The 19261-nt window shown below is 33.5% G+C and overlaps 1 protein-coding gene across 2 annotated transcripts; it reads right to left on the bottom strand.

Annotated features, from left to right (window-relative positions):
• Positions 1–2781: 2781 nt before the first annotated feature.
• Positions 2782–18907, bottom strand: LOC105322722 (transmembrane emp24 domain-containing protein 7). Of its 2 annotated transcripts, none has more exons than XM_011421580.4 (3): positions 18622–18906; positions 14612–14860; positions 2782–5442 (listed from the first exon to the last, which is right to left on the bottom strand). In XM_011421580.4, exons 1-3 carry the CDS (start codon positions 18769–18771, stop codon positions 5206–5208), a joined length of 636 nt encoding a protein of 211 aa, XP_011419882.3. In that variant the 5' UTR covers positions 18772–18906; the 3' UTR covers positions 2782–5205. The 2 variants fall into 2 exon arrangements, with proteins under 2 accessions (XP_011419882.3, XP_011419884.3); XM_011421582.4 differs by lacking the exon at positions 2782–5442 and adding an exon at positions 6826–9265 and having other exon boundaries at positions 18622–18907.
• Positions 18908–19261: the final 354 nt, after the last annotated feature.

Raw genomic sequence — 19261 nt, 5'->3', positions numbered from 1 at the left:
TATATTTTTCATGAAAGTCATACTTAACAGAATAATCTGTGCACCAACACTTATGTTATTGATATGCGAAGTTTTAGTCCATTTGATGAAACAGTATTTTTGTTACCCCTTTTTAAAAACAACATGTTTTGTCACCACGGCGCACGGTAACGTTCAAAACATGGCGTCAACATTAAACACGCACAGTTTGTAGATATACCCCATCTTTATATCACGCTTACTAGTCTCTTGTGCCTCTCTCCTTACAATTTAAAATAGCACTGAACCACATAACATCTTATTTGCACACATTTGTTCGAGAATTATATGTAAGTTCTTCAAAGTTTTGATTTTCTAACCGTGTTTCTCTTAGTTTACAGTAAGGATAACCCTTAAGTCGGTTGACGTTACTTATTTTTTTACCAAACATTTACAGATATTCTACTCTGTTTTGGACTGTTTTATATTCAAAATACAATTACCACCACCCACACAAAATTTATTACAGTTAAACACAAACTTGCAAATAATTGTTGACTTATTTTTTGCACCATTTAGCATTTTCACAGCTTGTGTCGGCTTTTTTCTGGGTTAAATCCATTTTGTTTGTACCTCCCGTTGCGCCGTGACGTCCGGCGACGTCGATGTTTTTTTTCAATTCTAAAGAGGACTATCTGTCTTTAGTTACTAATATTTGTTCGACAAAACAATATATCCCATCATTATTTGGAACATAGAATACCATGAATATACTTAATTTGAGGTTTCAATATTATTTGGTTTTTAGCCCAATTTAAAGAGATATTGCTTTCAACATTATATGGTTTATTGTTGACATAACACAAATTTTGACCGTGCGCCGTGACCTCATTTTTGCAGGATTAGATTGTAAATAATTCTTAGAAGTAAAGGAATTTATTAACTTTTTTCTTGCAAATTGTTTGAAACTATTGCTAAATTATGTCTACAAAATTTAGTAATGATATGACGTTGAGTAACATAGTTTTGACAAAAGTCTTCGTATTTTTTGATTGACCCTCGTATATGTACAGAGGGCCTGATTTTTTTCAAAAATGTTTTTATGTAAACACACCAAGCGAGTGTCATCCAAGAGCTATTTCCCCCATTATAAGTGTAGCACACGTTGATCAAATAGAAGCAAAAAACAGACGTGTCATTAATACAAAGTTCAATTCATCATTTTTCTCTTGGAGATTATGTATTGCAAACCATTTTGGTTTTTTTGTTGTTGTATCGTATTGAATGAATACTTAATGCATTAGTTTATATGATTTCAAGGGACCACGTGATAAAATAGAAATGTATTAGTTCAAATTTTCCAGTCAATTCAAATTTTCATTTCTGTCATATTTTTGCGTAACTAATTGATATGGAACACTGTGCCGGATAATTATGTCAGTGCCAAGGTGGAATTTTTGCACCCGCTTAAGATGCAGTTTCGGAAAAATCCATGTATACCAAATGATACACCATTGTCTAGAGAGTATAAAACCACTTTTGTTTTTAGTGTGTTTCACCTGACAAGTGAGATATTTACCTTTAAAAATTAATATCCCATCGGAAAATGATAATTCCCATAGGAGAATTGACTCACCTACAGGAAATATTGATAATCCTATAGGATTTTTTAAAAGTCCTATAGGAATTATATTTCCTATAGGAGAATGGTATTTCCTGTAGGAATTTGATTCAGACATGTAGTTTTCCTATAGGATATTAAGTTTTCCTATCGGATTTTATCGGAATTGAAATTCCTATTGGAAATTCTTGTATTCCGATAGGAAATTTCAAATTACCTATAGGAATGTTGTTTTTCCTATGGGAAAAATTATTTTCCTATAGGAATTTATTTTTGAAAGGTAAATAACTCACCTGACAGGTAAGATACAATTATAACAAAGGTGGTTGTTAACTCTTTAAGCAATGGTCTATCATATGGCATATTTAAATTTTTCGATATATGCAGCTTAAGCGGGTGCAAAAATGCCACCTTGGCACTGGCATAATTATCCGGCACAGTGTTATGGATGTCATTTTATGATATTTTCTACCACATTTTACAAGGAAATATAATAAATACACACACAAAGTCGTTTTACTTGACACGGCACATTGAAATTCAAATATATCATTTATATAAAATTTAATGAAATTGTCAACCGACGCGAAACAGAGGTTGACAATGGTTTTCGCGTGTGTCAATTTCAACTGTTATCCTCCAAAACAGGCACTATTTATTTTATTATACTGAATGTCTTAATTTTAGAGAATTTTTTACTGCTTTAAGTGAATTCTACGGCGAATCGTACGCGCATAATTTACGCGCATGTAACAATTCCTTCTGTTACTCGTTGCTAAGTGTGTTGCTAACGCTGAGGGTAATAGAACAGATTATCAACTGCGTCTAAACCAATCATATTTCAGTATTTAACATGAAAGTATATTAAGTCTAGAATGTTTAGTCTCTCCAAAATCGACATTGAACAAGCTCTTTACCTTTTCTTTAAAATGATGTCAAATGTAATATAGGTACCGGTATTACTTTTCCCGTGATTCGATAAAGAATTGTAGAAACAGATCAATTGTTTCATAATTCCTTTAACGCCGTAAAATACGCGAGAAAAATTCATGATGACGCCATACTGGTCCTAGCACCAAAAAGACATTCTGGAATCATTTACATGTACTAGATCTTGACCACGAATGCAGAATCTGCAAGTGACTATAGTAGGGATTTGTATGCAATTGCATGACTTGAAATAAGAAGATTTAAACTATTGCTTGAAGTTCCGTCGCTTTATTGCACCAAAACATGTATTTAATATAGTTGATCTTACAGAATATAAACAAAACACATACAGTGTAAACACAATGACACCCTGCTTACAGTCTCAGCAGAATGAATTAATTCAATAGTGTCTTTCAATTTCCGAAGTTAAAAAAAGGAAAAAAAAACAACCACCTTTTTTTTTTTTTTATCAAAAAGTAAGTAAATTACGTATAATATCTTAAATGTTGATAAAAAATCATAATTTATTCACGATTTTGTCCACAGTTATGAAATCATACGTAATTTTCAAAAAAAAAATTTAAATGATAAATTGTTCGTGAAATCATTACCCTCAGACACCTTGATAAGTTGAAATAAATTAACAAAGAAGACAACTGAAAATGCCCAATGAATTTGATTAACGTAACAATATCTTTTCATGCCTTCAAAATCGTTATGGTATTTCTACAAACATATCCTTACTTACATTTCTTCGTTAATCCAAATTTTTAATTTGATTAACACAAACACAAATGTTTCTTTCTGATTGCTGCTTAAATTTTATTATGATTTTCTTACTTAGGCATTTTTTTATAATAACCAAAGCAATAAGAAAAACTAAGAATTAGAATACAAACAGACTTGTGTATACACAAGAAAGAAAACCATGCACCCAAAATCAACACTGTAAACATTCATAAACAGAAAAATATAGCATTCAAGATAAAAAGGGTCGTTATGGATATACTTTTCAATCCTACTTTAATATAGGTCGATAAAACACAACACATGTTAAAACGTTCAGTGGTGTACTCGTTTTGTAGTGCTTTCACCTGGAAATCAGAAATTGTTATAAAATACTTATTTCAGTGTATGTTTCATGAACTAACGGATACAAATTCTTTGATCATATGATTTTTTCGATTTTCGTTCGCTATAACAAACATTGTCATTGAACACAATCACTGATTTGGCTTAAACTCACAACACTAGGTTAAAGGGACATGGTCACGATTTTGGTAAAAAACTAGTTTTTTTTTATTTTAATGTTTACAATGCTTCAGTGAGGCATTTTTAACAGGCAACCAAAATTTGAGTGTCATTTGTTGATTTATAAGCGAGTTTCTTCGCTATGTAAACAAAGCGTTTTTTTACATTTTAACTGTTGAAGTGAAAACTCTAGTTTAAGACCTCAACTGAATGTGTTCATTGTTAGGAACTGTTTATTTATGCTTAAAATGATACGAAAATAGACAAATCAGCTTGAAAAAGATTTTTTACAGGTATATTTAACCTATGTAAATAGAAACAGGACAGGAGCCTTGTTTACATGACGGAGAATTGTATGCCCTGCATCTTGCTTAAAACTCGTTGACTGTCATCCAAATTTAATTTGATAATAAGAAATACATTTCTAAAGCATTGTAAATAATAAAGACAGAAAAATAAAATTTGACCAAAATCGTGACCATGCCCCTTTAATAGAAGATAAATGAAACATGTATTAACAATAAAACGGGTAATATAAATGTATGAACACATAATTTTTTAATAATTTGACTCATATGCACAACTTCCGTTTCATTTTGAATTTCTTTAACAGAAAATAAACATTTATTTTTTTAACTCAATTTCTAAATAACAAGATGCATTAAATAATAAATTACGTGTATATGTTAAATGATAAGTGAAGACACATCGCCATCACTATACCCAAACTAACCCCTTCCCACCAAAAATGAAAAAAAAAATACGAAACAAACAAAAGCCAGCTTAATTTTAATATAAGCGGGGTACAGAACATGAACATGTTCATAGTAATAGTGAAATGTTGCGATACTTGGAATTACATGTATAAAGTGAAAAAACAGAGTTCTGATCGAACGAATCAACCTTTAACTATAATAGTAAACCTTTCATTGACACATATACGATTCCTGTGAGAAACTTCAAAATACATGTAACATTCCACATACCAATCCACACTTTGCAAAAATGAATCAAGTTGTCTCCTTGGTCAACTAAGAAGACAAGAGATCAAAACATGCTACCAAATAGTTATGTCTTGTATTGAAATGTCTTTAAATTGAATTAAAACCTTCACTGTTTAATGATTGGGTTTCTTTAACCTTTGGCAATCAATATACACACCGGACATGGAATTCTAATGTCAAATGAAAGAGTTACAAACCTCTAGACTACAAAGGCTTATTGTGTAAAATTTATGACTTTTCTCCAAAGATGGCGGCCAAGGGACGTAACTTTTGTATTGTAAAGTGTGAATTGGTCTTTACAAGTCGTTAAAATTATAAAAATTTACTCTGTTTAATTGGATCCTTTTATTTCTTCCGTTTCATTTCCCCCGTTAAAGCAATATATCTTTGTTAAAGTTTCACATACGACCAGCATTAACTCCCCTATTTCATCAGAGAGAACTAAGAGTGTATTGGCATCCCACTCGTCTTCTTGTCTGTGAAGAAACTCCTTAAAATAAACACCTGGCCGAGCCCGATCATCAGGATAATCAAAGTCTCGCCAATCGACCAGTAGTTCACGCGTGCGTGGAGGTCCTCGGCGAAGATCCTTCCGGTCGCCTCGCGCAGCTTGAAGTGAGTCTGGGAGTCTATGACGTCATTGAGAGAAGAGTGGATGTCTTCTGTGGCCGATTCCATCTGAGGGGAGAACGGACATTGTGAAAAATTGTTATCAATCGTGCTGTTAGCAGTTTTTTAAAATTGTCTTTTGGTTGAGAAAAGATATACAGAAACGTTTTATCACTACATGTATATTTTACCAGATATATACTTTTAGCTCTAAATTTCTGCGTTTAGTTCAGGAGCATACACACTCCAATCACTTTTCTTTCAATCATTTCAGTAAAATGGTTAAAATATTTATAGTACCACCGCTTTTCTTTCAAGGTTAATAGTACCACAAACCCTTCCACTACAATACATGCACGTGATGCTCTATAGTACAGTTTAAGAGGGCTCGATGACCGTGGCCATTTTTTAACTTTATTAATCTCCTTTAAAAGAAGAGCCCCATATCAAAAGGCAAGAAATTACTTTTAAAATCTAAAGAATATATGGGTGTTTTTCAGTACCAGATAATAGTTAATCTCTTGGCAATTAGTTTTTTAAAATTATAGGAAGATCAAATGGTCAATCTGTTGACCCTCCAGTCTTATTTAAGGGGTTTTAATTGATTTAGGAACTATCATATCAACAGATAATTAAATTGCGTCCATAATAATCAAAAATCCGTTATAATCAAAATATTTTCACCGTTTTCAAATTTCACAATACATGTATATTTGATTAAAAATTATGTTTTAAAATTATTTGGTAAGGTAAAAATTATAAAAGGTCCAGCGGGATTTGAACTAATGACCTAAATACAGATTTGTAGTTAAACACTCTAACACATTGCGATACGCTCTAAGGCAACAATTTTGGGAAACAAAAGGTTTATCAAATTATGCTTCATGTTATTGTTTATTTCGATCCGAAGTACGTCACAATATGAAGGGGCACCATACCACCTTAAGCAGGGATGTATATTGTATACACACATGTATATATAGTCCCTCATTTAAGCCAATCAAGTATAATTCTATTACAACCATATTTTAATTTATAGTTTTAAGGCTCAATTAACATTGAAATAGTTTCTCAAATCAGCAGAAAATTAACTTGATTATGATAGGTAACATGACTGATAAGAAGTATATAAGTCAATTAGACGAAGAAAATAATCTGCAAGTTTGTTAAAAAACTTGTATTTTCTAAACTTGAATTCAGTAAATGTGAACAAAAGCCCGGGGCGGATTTGAACTCATGACCTGCAGGTGACAAGCCCGATACTTTAACCACTGAGCTTCCATGATATTTAAACAAAAGGACTGAAATCACCATCTTGTGACATAGTGTCAAAGTATAAGTCTAGGTGAAGTGAGGTACATGTACCTTAAGTTTCTTTACAGTACAAATTGTCTACAGAGATACTACAAGTACTTAGCTAATTGAGGTTGAAATGAAAATATCAAAAACGTGTGCGACTGCTTCAAATGACATTTTAATTACAGCATAGGACAAACCACAATGAAAAAAATACAACAGTGAAACTTTTGAACAAAATAAAATAAGCATTCCTTTATGTAGATCATTGTTATAATACGACATTTCAAGTAAAATTAACTTGTGTGTCTTGTTAAATTCTTTGAGTACCAGTAATTTCATTTGACCAAACAAACAAAAATCATATTACTCACTCAATGTTTTTTTAATTGATGACACAATCTAATATTAGAAAGGAACAAAATGTAACGTAGGAAAGAAAAAAAAAGAACTAAATTCCAGACAGTTTGTCCTTGTGATAGGATGAATGTTGAGGTATTCTTTTTTCTAGCTGACATATGCTGTATTTGACAAGAAGTACCAAGTAGCACTATAATACTATGTTTAAAGTGGCCCTACCACAAAAAAACATCAAGGCTGAAGTGATGTACTATGAACAATACAAATTCTTTTTTTAATTCAATTCAATTTAACATTCTTAACTGATAATACTGTAAACCAACTTTTATTTGCGTTCGAGAAAATGTTCGCGAGGTTCGCGAGAGCCTCATCGTCTTGAATATTTCTCGCCACAAACCAGTTTTTATCGTATGGTTGTTATAACAAAATACGGGTCTGGATAAGGCTTGGTCACGAACATTAGTCGTCGCGAATCAGTTTATTGGAAGTAAATTGCGAAATAAAGTCGCTGCAAATAAATGTTGGTTTACACAGTAGGTATTTATTTCAGAATGAAAATATAAAACTATTATGTTTCCTTTATGAAGTTGAACATGTTAGAGCTAAAAAAAAAAGTATTTCTCTTTTTTTCTCTTTCTGTTTTGTGCCAACATGAATATTAACAATGACATATAAAATAATGTACATTTTTAAATGATACATAAATAAATATGTAATAAAGTTAATCCTTGTTTATTCTAAACATAGCAACCAGAGTTAATAAGACTTCAGTGATAAAAGAAACATACACAAACTCATTGTTGTATATACACAATACAAAACACACCAATTATATACATGTACAGGTAGTGTCACATTTTACTTATCTAAGTCAGGAAATTTTCTTTTACATAACATATTGTTACACCACTATCAATCTTTTTAACCAAAACTTATTTTGATCAGAGAGTCGGTCCTACATTTTCTATGTTGGATTTCGTTAAATTGATACTTTTCCAATTCAATAAATATAAATCATTATACTGTACAAAAGGAAATATTTGTTCCCATTTTATTATCATCCCGTTCATCCTCTTTGTCAGTGGACAAATTTATGACTGGGAAAATTTATTTTACTACTTTGTTAATAAGAAGGAGAATCTATGATACAAGCACTATTCCGTCTGGGGAATTACAGAAGGGGCAAAACCATTTGCAATTGTAAAGTGCAAAAAAAAAAGGAAGGAAGAAAAAAGCATGGGCAAGAATAAACCTGTACACAGTGTATATATACAGATTGACTCAGTGGAAATGTTCTGTACAGACTGTTGTTATTTGAGACATTAAAACAATTAAATACAAACAATAATATATTTGTAAGTTTTTGTCAAAAACTGCAAAAGCATATATATGTCCTAACCATGGTAACAATACAGTTTTATACAGTTTCTTTTACTGTAACATCAAAATTTAAAAACAACGTTGGAATAATGTTGTGAACCAAACGACTGCAAATGCCACTGCTTTAAATGCAACATATTTTGTATACAAAAAAATCCAAACTGATTTTCAGCATTTTTTGTGAGTTGACCACTTTCCTGCATTATTCGCTGTAACACTGATGATGTTGTACAAAATGAAACACCCAAGGAGAGATGACACTTGCCTTTTACAGCTTGAGCAAAACCGATGTCTCAGTCTTTGTGGAAGATTTTCCCTCACAGGCTGAGTGATTCACTTTCTCTCTTTTACTTTATCTCTCTCTCTTTCTCTCTCTCTCTCTGAGTGATATTTAACCTCAATGTAATAAGCAATGTCATTCAAACATATTCACAGTCACTAAATCTTTCATTCGTTAAAAAATATAACAAAAAGGACTTTTTTGATATAACCATTCTGAAACCATTGTACTCTCTCTCTCTCTCTCTCTCTCTCTCTCTCTCTCTCTCTCTCTCTCTCTCTCTCTCTCTCTCTGTCACAGAAACACACATACAATTACACAATTTAAATAAACTCTATTTTTCCACTACAGTTATGGTTTTGATCCCCGTTTGTCCGTGAAGAAACTCCGGAGAATTAAAACCTGTCCGACCCCTATCATCAGAATTATAATGGACTGGCCCAGCGACCAATAGAAAACGCGGTCGTTCAGATCCTCGGCGAAGCTTCGGCCCTGGGCCTCACGGAGCTTATGATGTGTCTGATAATCGAGAACTGACTTCAAGTCTTCGTGAATGTTTACAGCCGAGTTTTCCATCTGAAGTTAGAAAAAAAAACAAAGACCCATATACCACGAGGTAGACTATATCCATTACATGCAAGAGACGCACAACCACAGGGCCAACATTAAAATGATCTGTTTGATGTACTCTGACCTGATCATTTAAATTTTCTCATTACTTTTCATCTTACATTTATTTATTTGCAACTGGCAGGAAATACATTTTTTATGACATTTTCAAAACAAATTTAGATTACATGCTTTATCGAAAGAAATATTAAATTTGTCTCTTTATATAGCTGTCCCAGTCTACATGATAAAATCAATAAATTTTTAGTCTGATATTTTTGTTTCGAATATCAATTTGCAAGATAATCTTAAAAATATATCTGCCTGCTTTACCCATCTTGAAAACTTATGTGGATTGGAGTACATCAAACTAACAGAATTTAATGCTGGCCCAAGATGTTCTCAAGGTTAACATAGTGACAATGAGTGAAACAGAAATAGGATGAACATGCAGTTAATTCTATTGCAGCTGGTCTTGGCTTTTATTATACTTTCATGTTAAATACTGAAATCTGATTGGTTTAGACGCAGTTGATAATCCGTTCTATTTTCCTCAGCGTTAGCAACACACTTAGCAACGGGTAACACAACGAATTGTTACATGTGCGTAAATTATGCGCGTACGGTTCGCCGTAGAATTCACGTAAAGCAGTAAAAAATTCTCTAAAATTAAGACATTCAGTATAATAAAATAAATAATGCCTGTCTGGGAGGATAACAGTTGAAATTGACACCCCTCGAAAACCAGTGTCAATCTCCGCTTCGCGTTGGTTGACAATGGTTTTCTCGGGGTGTCAATTTCAACTGTGACCCTCCCAAACAGGCACTATATATATACTAACGCTTTAAGTCCCCTCTAGTTCTATATTATCCAATAATTCCTAATCATGTTAGCCAACAAACCTTATTTCTCTGTTCATATGATTTAACTAATATCTTCTCTTCACCTTATTTTTGCATTTTTCTAGTTTGTAAAATAAATATAGTTATTGTAAGATATTCACCTTAAATTCAAAGCTTGGATGCAAATTTAATTTACCATTGATATTTCGGACTTAATTAAATGACAAGTAAAAGGAAAATAATGAGAAGCTGAAACAATTAAAAAATAAAAAAAATAGGGCTGAAACAATTAGCAGTTGAAAGGATAAGGCCTGGAAGGGTTTGAGGCTGAAAGGGACAGACAGTGTACTATTATCGGGCTGCACTGGTTGACTGTATATTCCTAATTAAATGCGAGGAATTAATATTTGCATAAAATCAAGAGAAGCACCTTTGTTGGATTTTAAAATCTCCCAATCATTTTCTGAGAATTTAAAACTGTACTTTAAAATTTACGCATTCACGATTTTATATTTTTGCAATTTCACACAAAAGAAACCTTTGATAGTAAGACTGGCATACACAAACTTTTATCAAAAAAATTAATAAAATAAGCAAAGTGAAACGTGGAAAAAAGCAAATTAAAAAAAAAAATCCCATGCATTTCTTTTCAATATAAAAATATACGTGCAGGTTAAGTTGCTAATGCATAACCAAGCTATTGCATTAATTTTGCAGTTGTGTAAATTAAGACATGCAGTTGCAGTGAATTCATAATATCAAATTCATATAAATATCCATTTTCTAACATTTGCTGAGGCTATTTATATTAATAAGATATGCTAAACGATACAAACTTCCACATCTGCAAAATCTTGGCAAATATTAATTGTTAGTAAGAGAGCAACAACAGAGAGTGACTAGACTAAACGTTTGAGCAACTTTTTAGAGAAACAAACTCAATTATACATGTAAGTGTGTTATATAAAGACTTGAAATCAGTTCACTTCAATCACGGTGAGGGAAAGTAATATTAATACCATGATTGATATGTCATGGGCGTCGGAACCGGGGGGGCTAGGCCCCCCCACTTTTTTTGCAAAGCTATACCTAACCATTAGGCACATAGTATGAGAGTGGGTTCAGCCCCCCCACTTTTTCTCGCATGAAAGATTATTGTTCCTAAAGTAACCTTGACAGATTGAGAAGTTGGATTCAGAAGCATACTAGCCCCCCCCCCCCCCCCCCCCCCCCCCCCGGATTAGGAATGTCATTATTTGGGGGAAAAAAATTTTGGTAGGTAATTTTTTTTATTTGGAAGTATAGGTAGTATACTCCCCCCCCCCCCCCCCCCCCCCCCCCCCACGGATTAGGATTTCCATGATTTTGGGAATTACTCTTTTTTCTCAATATTTCTGAGGATTAGTCTAGCCCCCCCACTTTCAATTTGCTTCCGACGCCAGTGTATGTAGTTCACAGTTTTATAACCAGCACACATGGTACTGGTTTACAGAGACAAATCCAGTAAGTTAAAGAGAGATAACTCTTGCAATATAAGAAACATAACTCCTGCATTAACAAGTCAGAAAGCCTTGAAATTTAAAGCATTAGTTCTAATAATTCCCAAGAGTCATCAAATGATATAAATCTACATTGACGAAAGTTGATTTTTTTTTCAAGTTTTACAAGTTTTATTGTAATTTAAAGATCAATACACACATGGTCACCAGAAGATTGTGACAGTGAAAATAAGTAAATAACTTGATATCTAATGGATGATAAAAGAATATTGGATCCTCAACAATTATACAGTGGGGTCCTGGGACCAAGTTTCAAGGGTGGAAAAATTTAATTAACATTGAATATAATCTTTTTACCATCACATATTATAAATATTACAGTCATGGCATCAATGGTTTAGATTTTAGTGATGTACTCTTGTGCATTGAAGGACAAAAAAAGATGCATCAATTTACCGACAGAGACTGCTGTCTCTTGGGTTCGCATTAAAACTCCAAAAATGGCCAAAAGAGAGCATTCAGGAACAATAACTCTTGTTTAGATGGTTTGAGGAAAATGGAATATTATCAAATTGTGTATTAAAATGGAAGAGTGTTATAAATATTTAGCTACACACACACACCACACATGTGCGGATCTAGAAAGTTTTTCAAAGGGGGGGGGGGGGGGGGGGGGGGGGTTCCAACAGTTATTTGAGTTTGGCGGGGGGAGGGGGGTGTCTGAGGCATATTTTGGGTAATTTTGTAATGTAGTTTAAAGAAATTTGAATTTTGCTCTAGATTTTGCACTAGATCCGCCCATGCACAACACCGTGACTTGACAACTCACCATAGTCCTTTCCTACAGTGAAATGTCAGAAAATAACAGTTTTATCAGTGAGGGGCAGTGCAAACTCTAATACAATCAAAGTACTGGAATGATTGGTGGCTGATAATATCAAATTCAGCTAAGAATATCTCTGTTTGAAAAATTATACTCTGTTAAGATGGTGATGTCTTCAATAAGTGATAACATTTGGTAAATTTTCAAAACTATTTTGTAACTGGGACTTTGGAGTCCATAGTTTTCATGAAAAATGTCACAAAACGAGGAATGTGGGAACAAATTTTCTACATAAATCAAACAATTTCCATCTCTTTATGGACAAAGTCTAATTTTTCAGGTGATTTTGAAAATCACACATTCTTTTGGTATATTAAAAGAATATTGTAGTAGTTAGTTTACCATTCGTCATTGACTTCTAGTTAGTTTATAGCCATGCTATCAATTCAATAAATTAGAAATCAAAAACTGAAAAGCTTATTCAGCTCAATCATTCAATGTTAATGAAATCACTTCAACAGAATTTACAAGTTTTATTAATTCAATGTATACAGGGAAATATTTGCCCCTGTTTTATTTTTCGCCCCTTCATCCTTGTTATTTTTCTTTGTCTCGGTAAAATTAGGACGGAGCAGAAGTGTTTGCAGGAATAAAAGGGCGAAAATTAAACGAGACAAAAATAGCTCTGCATACAGCATTTATATGTACATGTATCTTAAATAAAAATATCAAATAAAAAAAAAACAAACTGATCTTTGTGACTAATAGTGCACATGCCATAATAAAAAAACCTCCCCTATTCTAAGAGCAATCCAAATTACTGTAAACGTATTATATTTGGCGTGTTTGATATTAAGTTAGCATATTTCTGAATGTGACTATTCCTCTTCATATATGCATGGCATTCAGCGATGAACCTGATTTAGCTGAAGTCCCATACAGCCAAAAGCATTAAAAAAACACACAGCCAAATGTAGTACATTTACAGTTTGTTCAGTGTTTTAAAATTAAAATAAAAAAAAATAAAAATGCACTACAAGTCTACCTTGCAGAAATAAGCTTATGCTACTGACCATCCACACAGTGTTGGCCTCCTTTCTCTTGCATTTACAGACATGTATCAAAAGGAATCAAGGAATTCAAATTCCCCAGAAAATTTACTGTATGCAGGGTTATTTTCACCCTTCTTCAATTGCAAACGGTTTCGTCCCATCTTGAATTCACCCATAGATTGTTGTATTTAAACAGAAATGATAGGGTACATTGGAATTCCCCCAGTCTTAAATTCCCACGCTAACAATGTGGTCGAAAGGGCCAAAAATAAAAGGGGGTAAATATTTCCCTGTGACCAATATTTAATTAATTATAACATAAATGTTATCATGCTTCGCTTGAGGAAACTTGTAAAACATAACAATGCTGATTAATATTCCATAAAACTGTCAAACATTTATAGAGAATGTAAATGATTTTTTTTGTAAGGTATCTTTGGGGGTTGGGAATATTTAACATTTATGCCAATCTGATTAAAATCAGATCCTTTGATCCGCTCACGAAGATGGCTACTGTAGTGTCCTTTGTGAGCGGATCAAAGGATCTGATTTTAATCAGATTGCATTTTTGCATAACATGAAAGAACCAACATTATGTTTTGTCCACAAAAATGTCCTCACCTGCATTACAAGTGAACAAATTTTACTCAACCAGAAGAATAGGAAAATTTAATTATGAAGGATTTAGTATATCCCCCCCCCCCCCACCCAACTCCACAAAAATTCATGATTCCTAAAAATCATTTGTTCCAAATACTTAAATAAAAATGTTTTACTACCCACAGTACTTGCAGATCAAAACTTCAAACACAGAGATGATAGTAATTTTTTCAAAGTGTTGACAAGTTTGCATTAAGAAGGCTGGATGGTCAAGGCTATTTTTTAGACTAAAAATATTTCCTGTAAATGAAGAGCTCACTACAAAGATATAAATTCTAAAGTTAAAATATATCTAATAGTAATTTGTTGACCACCCAGCTACCTTAATATGAAAACCATAACTCCCCAAAATAGAACACCATTTCTTATCAGAGGCAAACCTCCGGCACATTTACACTTAATTATGATTAAACTAAAATCGTTAATCGTAACTCACCATCGTCATGGCGGTGGCCTGCTTGTTTTCCTGATCAAACAGCGGCTTCTCCTCGCCGACCTGGAAGTCAAAGTAGACCACTTTGTGTGAGAAGGTGGAGAACTCGTTGCTGAAGCAGAACTTGTAGATGCCGGTCTGGTCCGGGGTCCAGGTAAAGCTGTCGTATTGCTTCTTGACATCCTTGTACAGCGTCTGTCCGTTGGGCGCCGTCAGCTCCATATCAACATCATACTGACCCCCGGTGATCACCTACAACACGACGGAATCAAAACTAAGAAATATGTCATAATGATACATACTGACCCCCGGTGAACATCTACAACACGACGGAATCAAAACTAAGAAATATGTCATAATGATACATACTGACCCCCACGTGATCACCTACAACACAACGGAATCAAAACTAAGAAATATGTCATAATGATACATACTGACCCCCGGTGATCATCTACAACACGACGGAATCAAAACTAAGAAATATGTCATAATGATACATACTGACCCCCAGTGATCACCTACAACACGACGGAATCAAAACTAAGAAATATGTCATAATGATACATACTGACCCCTGGTGATCACCTACAACACGACGGAATCAAAACTAAGAAATATGTCATAATGATACATACTGACCCCCAGTGATCACCTACAACACGACGGAATCAAAACTAAGAAATATGTCATAATGATACATACTGACCCCTGGTGATCACCTACAACACAACGGAATCAAAACTAAGAAATATGTCATAATGATACATACTGACCCCCAGTGATCACCTACAACACGACGGAATCAAAACTAAGAAATATGTCATAATGATACATACTGACCCCCACGTGATCACCTACAACACGACGGAATCAAAACTAAGAAATATGTCATAATGATACATACTGACCCCCAGTGATTACCTACAACACGACCGAATCAAAACTAAGAAATATGTCATAATGATACATACTGACCCCTGGTGATCACCTACAACACGACGGAATCAAAACTAAGAAATATCAATGTCATAATGATACATACTGACCCCCGGTGATCACCTACAACACGACGGAATCAAAACTAAGAAATATGTCATAATGATACATACTGACCCCCACGTGATCACCTACAACACGACCGAATCAAAACTAAGAAATATGTCATAATGATACATACTGACCCCTGGTGATCACCTACAACACGACGGAATCAAAACTAAGAAATATCAATGTCATAATGATACATACTGACCCCCAGTGATCACCTACAACACGACGGAATCAAAACTAAGAAATATGTCATAATGATACATACTGACCCCCAGTGATCACCTACAACAGGACGGAATCAAAACTAAGAAATATGTCATAATGATACATACTGACCCCCACGTGATCACCTACAACACGACGGAATCAAAACTAAGAAATATGTCATAATGATACATACTGACCCCCACGTGATCACCTACAACACGACGGAATCAAAACTAAGAAATATGTCATAATGATACATACTGACCCCCAGTGATCACCTACAACACGACGGAATCAAAACTAAGAAATATGTCATAATGATACATACTGACCCCCACGTGATCACCTACAACACGACGGAATCAAAACTAAGAAATATGTCATAATGATACATACTGACCCCTGGTGATCACCTACAACACGACGGAATCAAAACTAAGAAATATGTCATAATGATACATACTGACCCCCAGTGATCACCTACAACACGACGGAATCAAAACTAAGAAATATGTCATAATGATACATACTGACCCCCACGTGATCACCTACAACACGACGGAATCAAAACTAAGAAATATGTCATAATGATACATACTGACCCCCAGTGATTACCTACAACACGACCGAATCAAAACTAAGAAATATGTCATAATGATACATACTGACCCCTGGTGATCACTTACAACACGACGGAATCAAAACTAAGAAATATCAATGTCATAATGATACATACTGACCCCCGGTGATCACCTACAACACGACGGAATCAAAACTAAGAAATATGTCATAATGATACATACTGACCCCCACGTGATCACCTACAACACGACGGAATCAAAACTAAGAAATATGTCATAATGATACATACTGACCCCCGTGATCACCTGACAAGGCAATGAAACCAAAAACTTACAAATATAACAATATTTACATCTACCTTGTAGGATTCCTTCTATTTCTTATGAAAACTGTAGTTAATTAATAGCTTTAAAGAAACTGCAGAACTGAAGTCTACACGCCCAGTTTATCGGTCAGTCAGAACCTACAGTGACCTAAGAAAAATCATGGACTGCATGAAATAATCATGATGATGTCAGATTCAAATTCTCACAGAAGGCGATTTGGCTGTTTCTTTTGGCTAACGTACTGATGTACATAAACAGTAATTTAGTCAATTTAATTTACGTTTAACAATCAATTTGTTAAAAGAAAGATGTAAATATAAACAGTAAAGTGCTTTCTTCGGTGATTCAACAAAGAAGGCATTTTATTTTTTAAATAATACCCCGGTAAAGGTTTATTTCCAATTTAGGGCCCTGAGGGCATACAAGATTACAATAATTAGAGAGAAAAATTTTAAATGGGAGATTACACATACAAAATAATCCATTTACACAGAACATGAACATGTAACAGCTGGGCAAATGTACACCAGTAAAGTCCAGTATGCCATAACAAAGCATGTAATAAATTAAGAAATATATTTGAATTCAAGCTGTCACTTGGTGAGCTAAGAAACACACGGAAAAAATCATTTTGAAATGTCACTGTTTCCGAGAAGAAACATTCTTAGGGGTTTTGACATTTAATACATTGTTAACAGTTACAGATATACATGTAGCTACTGCATTTGAAGGCAACTTTAAAAATTCTAAGCATGCTAGTTATATCAAGATTATAAGTTTTAAGCTGATGGAAGCTCCTCTCTACTTGACTATTTTTAAGAAATCTATGGTCCTTCTAGGAACACTCAATTTTCTTTATAAAGACAGGGGAAGAGCACCTATAGTATTTCATGAGTAATTTGCCACATGTAGACCAAATTGCCCAAATGAGATATAATAGCCCGTTCGGGATTTTAATGGCCCAAATTAGATATAAATTTAAAGTGCAAAAACTATAAAAAAAAAAAAAATTGGCAATTTTGTGTATAAATCCACATTTATGTGTATCAAATGCATCAACTTTGGTAAGTAAGTTCTCCTATAACATGTATAAGCCTATAGTTTGTATGGTTGATCCCCCAAAAGTTTTGGACATATATTGAGGGATCAATCTCTGTAATATTACTGTTACATATAAAGTTGATTACCAAAAGTTCTTATCACATTTCATCTATTCTAAATAAATGTAGATTTACCATATTTTTAGCAAGATAAAAACAAGATTTTTCCTTTGTTTGTGAACTTCAAATTTATATCCCATTTGGGACAACATATCCAAATTGGACTATCATATTCAGGCCTGATCATATCCCATTTGGGCGATTGGTCCCAACCTGTTTAAGAGAATGGTAACGATCAATTGCAGAACTAAATTATTTTTTAACAGCCAACTATGTAATTGTACTTTGTGCGAAAATCACAGGGGCTCGGTATATCTTAAAATATATCTTACATCTTAGGAACTTCATTAAAACTGAGCCCCTGTGGCAAAAATTAACAACATATGGTGAAAATATTTCAAACATACAACAAGTAATTTTTGGTATTTAAAAATATGTAATTTTATTATACAGTAAATAGGGACTGACTATTAAATATTTTGGCGACATGAATGCATATTGATAACATCTAACAAAGCCATATGATTTCGAAGAAAAGGAAAATAATGGTTATGTATCCCAACAGAGGAAAGTCGGGTTAATCCAGAAACATTTGTAAACTCAAGTTGTCAATAACCATCAGAAATTCAAAACCTGAAAGCAGTACCCAGATTGTTATTTTCGTGATATTTCTTTGCACCTTTACCTGAAATTCTATCGTGGATTGTACTCCTTTCTCGATTTGCTCAAAGAAACATTGCTTTTCGCTATCAGGGAGCTCGAATGTTAGTTCTGTTCCAAAAACTACGGAAATAAGAACAAAAATCAAAGAGCACGCGGCGAGGAGACGTTCCATGCTGTTTGTTGAGTCTGTACACCTGTCTGGGATATTTTCTGCTCTGTATAGCCTCAATGCAACATGTGTTTACTTGCTAATAACACCGGTCGATTCCAAAATGGCGAAAATTACGTGGCATTCCTCCTAACACAAAAGAGTTCCACTGGGTGCACAGGTGCTTGTTATATCGATCACAGAAACATTCACGAACATCTTGAGTCCGGACTCTGATATTTACATGTATTTGATTATTTATATTTATTTATTCATCTGTTTATTCATTTATTTATTCATTTATTTATTTGTCTTTCTATGTATGTCTATTTATTTATTTTTTTTATTTATTCATTCAATTTTTTTTTTCATTTATACATGTACATGATGTATTTCTAATTTTCTAATTTTATTAGGTGGGGTCAAAATATGCCCATAATTTTGTCTTTTTGACTTATTTCTATGGCCATTTGATAATTAAACTTTTAAAGCAAGATATAGCTTACTTTAAATC

Source organism: Magallana gigas, chromosome 1 (assembly GCF_963853765.1).
Source record: "Magallana gigas chromosome 1, xbMagGiga1.1, whole genome shotgun sequence".
Taxonomy (NCBI): Eukaryota; Metazoa; Mollusca; class Bivalvia; order Ostreida; family Ostreidae; genus Magallana; species Magallana gigas.
This window is presented reverse-complemented; position numbering and strand designations above follow the sequence as displayed.

Bases quoted from the DNA above. Each gene is read 5' to 3' on its own strand.
- LOC105322722 (XM_011421580.4), bottom strand. From the start codon at position 18,771: ATGGAACGTCTCCTCGCCGCGTGCTCTTTGATTTTTGTTCTTATTTCC. The intron at 14,861-18,621 runs GTAAAGGTGCAA...GTCGTGTTGTAG, and splicing joins AATCCACGATAGAATTTCAG to GTGATCACCGGGGGTCAGTA. The intron at 5,443-14,611 runs GTGAGTTACGAT...TTCTCCCCTCAG, and splicing joins AGGCCACCGCCATGACGATG to ATGGAATCGGCCACAGAAGA.